This window comes from Syzygium oleosum, unplaced genomic scaffold (genome assembly GCF_021117445.2).
Source record: "Syzygium oleosum isolate NSW1041296 unplaced genomic scaffold, Sole_v2.1 Sole_v2.15, whole genome shotgun sequence".
Taxonomy (NCBI): Eukaryota; Viridiplantae; Streptophyta; class Magnoliopsida; order Myrtales; family Myrtaceae; genus Syzygium; species Syzygium oleosum.
This window is the reverse complement of record NW_026607499.1, coordinates 1,649,368-1,661,234: the sequence shown is the minus strand read 5'-3', so window position 1 is coordinate 1,661,234 and position 11,867 is coordinate 1,649,368. Positions and strand designations below refer to the sequence as shown.

Sequence of the window (11,867 nt, the reverse complement as noted above, 5' to 3'; positions counted from 1 at the left end):
CCACTGTAGCCATAGTGCGCACTGCCTCAGCGTCTTCAAGTTCGTTTAGCCTGAAAAAAATTGGACTAAAGAATCGTAAATACTCACAGCATTGCTGTTTTCTTTTAACAGCCTGAAATTTACCGTCTAATGCCCGGAATGCTTCAAATGCCTCTTGAAGGCGCGTCTTACTTGTGATTCAGTCTCTTGAACAATGATACTGTCTACTATTGCTAGTGATTCTTGCTGTGCAGGAGCTCTATAATTTAAAGATGCTCTATATAACCGAATGGACTGAACCAAATTGTGTATGCTGCCTAGACCACCATTTTCCGTCAAATTGCATGACCGAGGCCTTCGCAATAAGTGCAATTGCTCCCTCGTCTATCCATTCCATGAACTGCATGCGAAACTCGGTAAGTTTGATCTCGAAAACCGCACACGCAACAAATGTAAAAAAGGGGAAAAGCATCCGTTCCTCGTTTTACCCGTGGTTCGATGTTTGGCTCCCCTGTCCCATCACATTCTGCAAGTAAGAAGAACTGTGTTACTAGGACTGCAACTTCTGTTACAAACTTTAGTGATCTTTAGCCTGTAACAGCTAGGCACTCTCGAACAGATGTTGGACAAAGGACAAGCGAACCCCATATTCAAGGTCAGAACTCAACACACATCCCAATCTGTTTTATTGGCAGGTTTTGCTGCTATTTGGTAGTATCTGCAGTTGCGGTTCTTGGCCTAATTCGCTTATCACGGGAAAATAAGTAAACTGTTACGAGTACTCTATTATAAAAAAATAATCAATCAATAATGTTGTCTTTCACCGAATCATTTACCTTAGACCAGCTCTATCTTTATGATGCCCTTTTTGAAAACAAGTAAACTGTTATGAGTAATTAATATGTTTTCTTTAGGACGAAAAAATTTACTTTAGCGCTAACCTCCTGAGTTTCGAGTAAAAGTAGAATCTTAAACTAAATCAAACTCACACCAATATTAGTTATATAAACATCAATGCATGGAAGCATTGATTATAGACATAGCGGTATATTTAAATTTGACAAACTTAATCCTAAACATTTTGATGATTTGTCAATATAGCCCTTCCTATCAATTTTGCTTGAAAATCGCTAATGTGGACGCCAACCATTTCAAGTGGCACCGTTGGTGCTAACGTAGACAAATATTGCAATTTTTAAAAAAAAATTCTCAATTATTTGTAATTTTTTTGTTTATTTTGCTTTTCTTTTTTCTTTTCCCATTGTGGCGGGGAGGGCGCCAGCAGTGACCCTCACCAGCGGTCGGCAACTCTCGCTAACCACAATGAAAAAAGGAAAAAAGAAAAGAATGAAAATAATATAATAAAATTATATAAAAATTACAAAAATTGTTCACGTCAACACCGATCGTGTCACGTAAAATGGCAGAGGCGTCCAAATCGGCAATTTTTGGCCAAAATGACTACATTGGTAAATTTTCAAAATGTTTAAAACTAAATTAATCGAATTGAAAAAATTAGAACCGAATTTACATGGGCATACCAAGCAATTCACCAAATAGATAACAAAAAATTCAGAGGAGCAGTGACTATTGAGTCCGACCGGGAAGGGAGAGAGAGAGAAAGTGAAAAAACAATTGTGATTGATCATAGAATCTCTCGTCTACTATAGAAACATTCCATCAGAAATCCATTTGCATTAATCTAATCCGAGTTATGTCTTATAGATGAGAAACATTCCATCAGAAATCCATTTGTATTAATCTAATCCGAGTTATGTCTTATACATCGTTAGAGAAAGTGAACGAAATCGTTATTCATGACTAGGCAAATTACCGTATCTCTGTTGTTTTGCAGGTTCATTCATTCAAATAGATCAAATCTTCAACCCCTTTTCTCTCAAAGTGTCTATTTTCGTTTCTTTGTTTTCGCATTCTTGTCTACATGACATGCTTATTCTCTGTAAAATCGCGTCGACCCCGTGAAACCAACACAAAGGCTGGAAATTACTCCAGCAACATACGGCGAAGTTGCCCAAAATCTGAGTCTTCTAAATCCCTCTGCACATGCAAGTCCATTGGTGCTTCATGAACATCGTGCTGTTTGGCATAACTAATGAGAAGAAATCCCACACAAATTACTAGCAACTAAAACAACGATAAAAAGGGCAAGGGCAAATTCTCTGTGGTTTACTTTTACAGTATTCTAATGTGTAAAAACACACTTCGCTCAGTCAATGACCAGACAACTTATAAAGGAGGGGTTTTACAAGCTTGGACTTACCAGTTACTCTGAATCTCGAAATCAAGAAAGACAAATCTGGCACGACTCCAAGCTGAGGCCCATCTGTTGCACCATTTATGAGGTCGCTTGACAGAAATATTCTGTTCTATTTGAGAGGAAGCAACAATATGCATGCTTAGCCAAAGGAACAAAGCTTGTGCGTATTACAACAAAAGGATGCATGAATATGTTTACCCCAGAAGGCTAACCCATACGGACATTGCAGTAACCTTGAAGTGCAATTCAGCTAAGTGACAAGAGAAAAGATGATAATTGAAATAGAACAAATGTGGATGAATCTGTACAAATCCAGACTCCAAAAAAATATAATCAGACTACTACATGGCAAACCAATGTTCCAGGATAAACACAACACCGGAAACATCAAACAAGCATAAAATAATAGGATCTGGCTTCACAAACCTATTGCTCTATCTGTCCAAATGATGGAAATATAGATAACATACACATCAAGTGGTTATCTGATTGAGAACCGATAAGAATAGGGTGCCACGTACCTGTCACACATTATCCTGAACCAACAAAAAGCTGTCACTAGTTTGCGGGAATTTTCCTGGCCAAGAATCTCATACTGAAAAAAATGTACAGTCAATCTACTGTGGTGGTAAAACCATGCTTTATGGTATTTGACTGTCAATCTCAAATACAAGATGAAGACGACTGATGGTCAGAGCAAAAGTTCAACCTGCAATAGCAAATACTCATTCTAATCGCAGTACATCTGCTATGTCTCTTTGGGATATAGATCTGCAGAAATAGTCCAAGTCTACTTATGGACAACAGGGCATTGAAGTGCTATCTGAACCAAACTTAAGGGTATTTTAAAACCCAAACCCGCGGACGAAGCACCGACACTAACCTTCTCTAAGGAAAAGGAGACGTCAACAACAATTTCCTAACAATTTGCCAACACTGAAAGTGCAGTGTAATGCTCACTCACGCAGAGTGTGATAGTTTCTCAAGGGCACGTAAATTCCGTAACAAGCTATGGCCAAGAACTAAGAAGTAAGACTAACAACAAACATGTTTCCAAGTTAAACGGTGGAATCACAATAATTCATTAGCCTTCAGTTCTTCCTTTCCTGCATATTCCACAACAAAGGACATGCCACACTTCTTTCAATGGGGTTGCTGACCATCATCACAAACACCCTATTTATATGAGGAAGGCATGGTAATATTGCCCCGAAAATTTCTGAGGAATGTAGCAAATGAGTAACCAAGGGGATAATGCACATGTAGAAAAGTAGATAGAAGAGATGAAATCAAATTTGGTTTGCATTAATTAAATTAAGCCTCGGGCAAGAATAAGAGCTTTCTTCAGATCGCGTACCCGATGATGGATACTTAATTGATTAAATGATCTCTTCACTTTCGCTTATTTTCTACAAGTAAAAAGTGCTAAATATCCAGGCTCATGAAGTGATTTCTTAAAAAACAGATCAGTGCTTAATGGGTGTACACCAAAACATTGATCTGCAAGGAAGAATAATCTTCCTCCTTTTCCTTTTTTCTGAAAAGTAAATTCACAATATCACTGGGAGCAAAAATCCTGCACTTTTTCAAAAGCAATGGTTCTCAAAAGAAATCTAGATAAAATTATTTTATTTTACATAAATATGGCTTAAAAAAGTTCTGCGGTAAACTACTCTGGACATTGACATCTTAGATTTGATTTGAAATTACTCAGCAACAGAATCATAATGTCCATATGCTGCTTATTCTTCTCTCTCTCTCTCTCTCTCTCTCTCTCTCTCTCTCTCTCTCTCTCTCTCTCTCTCTCTCTCTCTCTCTCTCTCTCTCTCTCTCTCTCTCTCTCTCTCTCTCTCTCTCTCTCTCTCTCTCTCTCTCTCTCTCTCTCTCTCTCTCTCTCTCTCTCTCTCTCTCTCTCTCTCTCTCTCTCTCTCTCTCTCTCTCTCTCTCTCTCTCTCTCAAAGGCAAATTACTTCTGACAACATTGCCAACATAAGTTGGGCATTTAATATTCTTCAGAAGACAGAGAGCCAAGAAGCATTAACACAAAGAACTGATAGATTGTCACTATAATCTGAATATAATGCATTGCGCTCGGCTATAGGTATCTCTTTTCTTCTGATATGTACATTAATCTCAATGCCCCAAAATTATCAAACCATGCTTCCAAATTAAGCCACTATAATGAAGTGAACACAAGAATTGCTGATGCAATCTCTGTGATAAGATTGAAAATTTAGATATAAACTGACATTTTCGTAACGGTTGAAAGCACAAGCTCTGTCATTAATAGGGCCAAATATAGACAAAAAAAAAAAAGACGGTTACAGCACTACACATCCCAAGAACAGTGCCAACCAATCCCGCTACGGATTGTTATATGTCCGGCAAAGTAACATCAAGCTAATAATCCATACCAAGAACAAAAAATCTTGTCACATAACCTTCTTTTGCACAATGCCTAAAAAAGGTACCAATAAAGTTGCAACACAACCAACGATGAGTAGTGGTTTAGGATCCAGAATCACATACCACTGTCCAAAAAAAGCTAGATGATCAGTGGATGAGACATGTGTTCCCCTCATGGTCATAAGACATAGGCAACACAAAGAGAAAAGTCTAACGGGCAAAAGAAGAGAGATTGACAGAACACCAAAAGAGCTTGAAAGCAGTCATGACACATATAACAGATACAACAGTTATAATGCCAATTGACAAGATAGAGCCACCCATATGTAGTATTGGAAGAAACTGACTAGAAGAGAGAAAGCAACAGAGTTAATAAGTAGTTACAAAGGGTATGTGCATAGGAACCCAATTTGGCTCTACTTTACAGGACTAATTAGAGACACAAGCAGCAAAGTCACCTAAAAGCATGTGAGAAGCCCCAATATTGTGTATACAGAAATTTACAACCCACTTCCAACTTTGAGAAGGGATGAATAGGCAAACAATTGTCCCAAAACTAAGTTAGACAGGATTTATGCAGCACTCGAGGATGCTACACGATCTCTTCATGCCTAAATCCACTATCCCCACAATCTGCACCAGTGTCCAACCCACGAGGAGAATCATACCATTTAGCATTTTCTTGGTAAAAGCTATCGACCTGAATACCAACAAGGCTTTCATCTCCAACAATACTTTCATCATGTCTTATGGGCTTACCTAGTTTGGTATCTTCGCAATCAAGTATGCTCTTATCATCGAAGTCACTGCACTTCAACCACTTCTCAGGCTTACAAGGCTCAGCCATCAGATCCTTTTGACTAGTACAGTCAGTCCTTATCTGCTCCCAAGAGACAACATCCCCAAGAGTCCCAAAACTGTCTTCATCATCATCTATCAATTCTGTGTCCTTTCCACCCCCATATAATTGTTCAGAGTGAGGATCACCCCAATGAGCCATGTCATTGTCACACACCAGCACATCATCTGAATGTGGCTTGTCTGAAATTAACCCAACAGACTTTGGTCCTTCTTCGCCTATTCTTCTAACTCTATTGGCAATATCAAACAGTTCGTGAGACACCGAACCCAATAGCTCTTGAGGCATTTTATAAATTCTTCCTTCCAACAAACCAAGCTCGTTTTTGAGTTCCTGTAACTGCTGCAAAACTGAAAGCTGCAAATCTCCATCATCCTTCCCAGTCAACCCGTACCCATCATTCTCCATCTCCTCACTCACCCCATAAACAGTGTCCTGATCCATCAAAAGCCCATTCTTGTGCCCAACAACACGGTGCATGATCCTTGCGTTTCCATCCAATGGTCCCGGTTCATGGCCCGAATGCACAGCATACAACTTAAACACCGCCATACCCTCCTCCTGATACACAAAAGTCTTATCCTTCTCATTGTAATTCGTAATGGGAACGATTGCCCTAATACGAAAACCACACCCACATCTTTTTGACACATAAGGCTCCCTCTTCAACATCCTCGACCTCTTCGTCGCGGGCTCCCCTGCCCTGTGACAAGCATAATCCTTTACTTCAGCCATGAATGGCTTATACCTAATATACTTCTGCCTAATGCAAAGCACAACTTTATGCTTCTTTGCCAGCTGCTGCAACCTACTGGGCACTTCCTTCGCAGGCACATCAAACGACTCTGTATACTCAAACCTACGACGCTTGCTCCTAATCGCGGACCCAGGCGACGAACTATTACACACCAGGCAGGCCGCAACACAAACCCTAATGAAACTCTCGGGGATCCCATAAAACTTGGCACCTACGGTCCACACCTGCTTAATCCGCTCTATGGTCTCCTTCAGCCCCAGATGTTTCAAATCAGCATCCCCATGGAAACTCATAACAATATCCTGCCACTGATTGATATGGGACACAAATTGCTGGGAATTATTCTTGAAGTACAGGAACTTATTACCGGTGCCGGGGTCAACATGGGCGGCGAGCTTCTCCTGGATGCGCTTCCACGCGGTGAGGTAGGCGGTGTCCTCGTTGCGGTCCTTCCACACGGCGCGCCAGGACTTGAGGACGGGGCAGGGCGTGGCGGCGCGAATCTCGGCGGGGGTCGCCAGGCGCTGCTCGAGGATGCACTGGATCATGAGGGAGTGGGACTCGGCGTTGAAGGTGTAGAATTGGGAGGAGATGTGGGGCTCGGGGCTAATGTACGCGAGGGCGTGGGCGTGGTGGTGGGAGGAATTCTTGTCGCCTCCGACGCCGCCGCCGCCTTGGGCGGGGAGGGCGCCGGCGCCGGCGCCGGCGGCGGAGGAGGAGGGCTGGGAGACGGAGTCCTCGTTGTCGGAGGACGGGGAGTGGGAGTCGGAGTCGGAGGTGCGGAAGAGGACGATCTCGGGGAGGGAGAAGGTGGGTTCGTCGGGGGGATCCGGGTGGGGGACGGACGGCTGAGATTCGGGCAAGAGAGGAGGTGGGCACAGCTCGTGGTGGTGGTGGCGGTGGCGGGTGGTGGTGGTGGAAGAGGTCGTCTTCAACCTTGTTTGGATTCATTTCAAGGAAGCGGAAGGCACCAAAGGAACGATTTTTAGAGGGAGAGAAAGAGAGAGAGAGGGGGAAAGGTCGAATTTTGCTCAGCGAACTGCAGAGAGGGAGGGAGGATTCGAGAGTGGGGGAGCAGAGCGTTGGTGGGTCTTCGGCTTCTTCTTCTTCTTCTTCGTCTCCTCCTCCGGGTCTGACATTTGGGGGGGCACTCGAGGGTTTTGCTCCTCTCTCTCTCTCTCTCTCTCGTTTCTCTCTCTACAGAGACCTGCTCTATCTGTAGTGCAAAAGTCTAACCCTCCCTCCCCTCTCTCTCTCTCTCTCTCTCTCTCTTCTTCTTCTTTCAGTTCGATTCGTGTGTTTTTTTCTGTTCTTTGTTTGTACTTTTCCCCTCTCTCTCTCTCTCTCTCTCTCTCTCTAAGAAGACTTCAATTTTTGAGCTTTATGAGTGCCACCCCCATTTCAAATTGAAGTTTCATCATCTCTATCAAAATTTTTAGCCCTCTATGCTCTTTGGAAATCTTAACTTCGACAAAGCTCGATTGTCTTTCTTAGCTTTGAGATAGCAAGATGGTCTCAAAATTGTTACTTGTCGGAATAAGCACCACGGGTCGAAAAACCAGTGTCGCAGCTTCCGTTAAGCGAGATAACGGGGCTCTCGAGATCAATCCCGTGCAAATTTTATGTTGTTTTAAAGAGGTTCTGCCCTGTGTAAAACGCACTTTAATGGAGTTTTAGTTTTTAACTGGTCGTGACCAGGAAACTGCCGGTTTAAACAGACATACCGAATAAAGTTCGTGAGTGGGAAATCGCTTGGAGGTGTTTAAATATGTCTACGGTGTCTTCATTTAAATTTTCTTGTGACAAACACGTGTGATTGGCTGAAATGCCATAATTTCTTCCGTCAACAATTCATTATATGATTTCGATTTTATTTACATGCCTATTATTTACAATTTATGACAATATTGCTCATCATTTAACTCTGCTAAATCATATCGGGTCGCATGACGTCACTTCAATCAAATTTACAAAAAGACATTGCAACTGAAATAGAATAAATTTATGGGGCCAAATTGAATGTGTCTCTCTCTACGCGCGCGTCATTTAGTCCTTATAAAACGTTTTTCTAAACACTTGTATTTGGTGATAATTCTTTATAATCTAACTTTGATGTTTGGTCTTATACTCGGTACAACATTACAAAATACTATTAGAGAATGCGAAATACTACTAGAGATTTTCATAACACGTTTACTAAGTTGGGGACCAAATACTCATAGGCACAAGCAAAACTAGCCCCATAAGGAAGTAAATTAAGCACGTGCCCTTTTAAGAACAACATGTAGAATTAGTCAATCATGTAATTACAATTTGCACTTTCAAAGTTAGTCCTACTTTAACTTGTTGACAAACTTGATACAATGTGAAGAAATGAAATTGGTCTATGGAAACTTGAGACTTTATGAGCGTTTAACAAGAAGATCTTTTTGCTTTTAGATAAAAATTTCAAATTAAAATGGACTGAATTTAACAACCAAGAGGGAAGTGAATTGGCTGTTATCGGAATTCCAAACTTTTTTCCGTATTTAAGTGCAGAACATCGTGTAGATGATGAAACGGTGATTTATTAACAAAATATGCAATGCAAGGCAAGTATGTTCTTATCAACATAATTGTAAAGACTAAGGGATAAAAGAGATTGCAAAATATTTTATAGTGATTCGGCTTTTCCACTCGATGACCTACTTCACTCTCCTAACATATCAACTCAGTATGTCCGCTAGTGTGATCTTTAAAACCTTTAACAGCCTTTACATATGAAATTTTATATCTCTACGAGGGACTATAGCTCACTTTATAAGTAGGGATGACCACCCGGGCCGGTTCAACTCGAAAACTAACCAATTCGGGTTCGGATTCCAAAAATAGGGAACTAGCCTTGATCGGTTTAGTTTCAAGTTCTATGCGCTGTACTAACTAGTTCTCCCCGACCACCTAGAACTGAATTGACTTTGAACTAGTTGACTCCTAATTTTAAGTAAGTTCTTTTAATCTTTTTATAAAATAAAAAATATTTGTTGAAATTGAATAGGTTTAACCTATTATTCTCAAGAAGAAAGAATTGTATTCATGTTTAACTCATGTATATTGTATATATAACAAAATGAAACAAAAACAAAAGGAAAATAACCAATGCGTTCTCGGATTGACCCTACAACCGGCTAATTCGGTTCCAAGCCGGTTCCAGGATCAACAAGGTCGGTTTTCAGAACCAAAAACTGGGAACCAACCCTAATAGGGTAGGTTCCAGGATTTCAGGTCAAGAAGTTATCTCTCTGGAATCGATCATCTCTACCTACGAGTATGCACATTCGACTTCATGCTTAAAGCACTCTTCACAATGACTACAACACTCTCTCAGAGAATTACAATCAAAATCACAAGCTTTTTCTCAAGATATAAGCAAACAGAATTAAGAAGAAATTTTGAGGGGGCTTTGATCAACTCGGCCAACCTTCAACAAACTATTTTGCAAAATGGAAACATCAGGGGGCATTTTGCAACAACCCAAAAAATCCTGTGGCCAAAATGTAATTTGGGCCCTAAATTGTGACGCTGCTGAACTACACGTTTAATTAGCTGAAAGGCTTTGAGATGTCGATGTATTCGAACCAATTTAACAAACTATTTTGGAAGGAAAAAAACATACATCCAAAACAGACTACACAAAGCTGCACATTTGCATGTTGTAACATCTTGAAAATAGATAGCTGAAGTTGAACTCGAGAGGCCGCTGGCGATACGCTTCGAACATTGCCAGTAATTCTCGGAGCCATGCGCATGTCTCTCGAGAAACGACGTCCCTTTTCCTTTGATCGAGGCCAAAGCCAGCATACGATGGGCATTGAGATCAGGAGACTACTGTCATAATAGCAGGTGATTACCAGGAGAACACACTCAAGAACGGTGCCCAGAATCATCTGTATTTCCTCTTTCACACGGCAAAGGTATATGTACTGCAGCTTAGAAGAAAACAAGAGCATTAGTGACTTACATGGGCATGCCTCGTCGCTCCCGATCAATGCATTTTATCTGCGTTGCTCCAGATTATCCTGATGCACATACGAAAGAGAATGAATACGATAAGATCATCTCGAAAGCACATATAAGTTGCTAAGTTTCTTTGGTAAACAAAGCGCTGCCCATGATACCAGAATATGACAATGACCACTAGTAGGAGGAGGTAGTAGAGCTTGAAAAGCCGTCGATTCTTTTCCCATTTTAGGTTGTTATATATCTCCGTCACATCGATCAAGTACCGGTTCCGCTTCCACCTGAAAACGGGCTAGTCAAATGAACCAGCTCTCATGTAAAGAGAGTATAAGCTACAAGGATTGCACTTTATGAACGAAAACCTAAAGAAGATGCACAATTTGGACGGTAACATTGATTTTTTCCTTTAACGAAGGATCTGTTAAAAAACATCAGTGGAGGTATGTTCTTTGATCAGATTTAAATCATTTGGAGAACTTCCATATGAAATGAAACAGAGATGAAGATCAAGGGAGACTCACAATCTGATGTTGTAAAATAGGTATGGAAGAGACAGCAAGAACATAAACCAGCGGCCCGTCACGAGATAAAAGAAGCATAAGACTCCTTGGGACACGAACTCGGGCAAGACGACCTTGTTGATCCGAGTCGCCGCATCGTATTGGTTGATGTAATCGATTTCCAAGTCCGTCAAGCAAATGATCTGCAACAAAAGCATGCTCTCAGAACCAAACCACAAGACTTCTGAAGCTATGTTTGTTCGCTGTTCAGGTCACTTTCCAATGCTCATAATCAAATAGTATGTTCAGATACAGAATACATCACCCATTTCCAAAATCAACATTTAATTAGTCTTCCACCATCATTATGCCAAGAAATGACAGTCAAGTGTTCACCCAGACCATGTTCGATAAGGAAAACTCTCAATAATGCAAACATGTTCATGGGTCCATTTTTCTAAGCGATTAAAACGATTGAAATTCTAAGAAATATATTTTTTAAAATTGCTGATTTTTCGTGGAGAAAAATAAAAACAAAGTCATAAAAGAAAATCAAAGGAAGAGTCAGAATTACCTGATACCCGACCATGCAGAGAACAAAAAAAAGAAGAAGAAAGGCAAGGAACCATGAAAGCAGTTGATCCATGGCTTCAGAGTCCCTTTCTCCCTCTTTTTGCTTATGTTTTTCTCTGCAAATGTTTCTTTTCCATGTTAACCATGGCTTGACCTTTGGAGTAGATAAGCTTCTATTCTTGGATGTAATTTTGGAAGATTGCTGAATTTGGGGATTCCAGTTACCTGGTGACTGAATTCTGACCAGAAGAGAAAACAAGAACGGCATTGGCGATGAGAGGACTCGGATTTCTAATTTTGGATGATATCTATTTATGTTGGTTGATCACCTATTAATCCCACAAAAGATGTTTCAGATACGAATCTAATACGGTATCTATTTGCAAAATTAATTCTTTTCACGTACCATTGACTTGGACTTAACCGATTCATGTGATCAGCTAATCCGGCATGTATGTTTATCTCATGCATTATAAAAAAAGAATGGTGATTATTATCTATTCACTCCAATAATTCAAT

At 40.6% G+C, this 11,867-nt stretch overlaps 2 protein-coding genes across 2 annotated transcripts; both read right to left on the bottom strand.

Moving 5' to 3' along the window:
• Positions 1-4,990: 4,990 nt before the first annotated feature.
• Positions 4,991-7,226, bottom strand: LOC115678138 (uncharacterized; the record flags this gene model as incomplete). Its single annotated transcript, XM_030601451.2, has 1 exon — positions 4,991-7,226. A coding segment is annotated over one exon (1,971 nt), but the record flags the coding sequence as incomplete, so codon positions are not given.
• Positions 7,227-9,797: 2,571 nt separating this feature from the next.
• Positions 9,798-11,666, bottom strand: LOC115678191 (protein cornichon homolog 4-like). The gene is made up of 5 exons (XM_030601531.2): positions 11,350-11,666; positions 10,797-10,978; positions 10,434-10,556; positions 10,277-10,334; positions 9,798-10,140 (listed from the first exon to the last, which is right to left on the bottom strand). Exons 1-4 carry the CDS (start codon positions 11,614-11,616, stop codon positions 10,301-10,303), a joined length of 606 nt encoding a protein of 201 aa, XP_030457391.2. The 5' UTR covers positions 11,617-11,666; the 3' UTR covers positions 9,798-10,140; positions 10,277-10,300.
• Between the last annotated feature and the right edge of the window lie 201 nt (positions 11,667-11,867).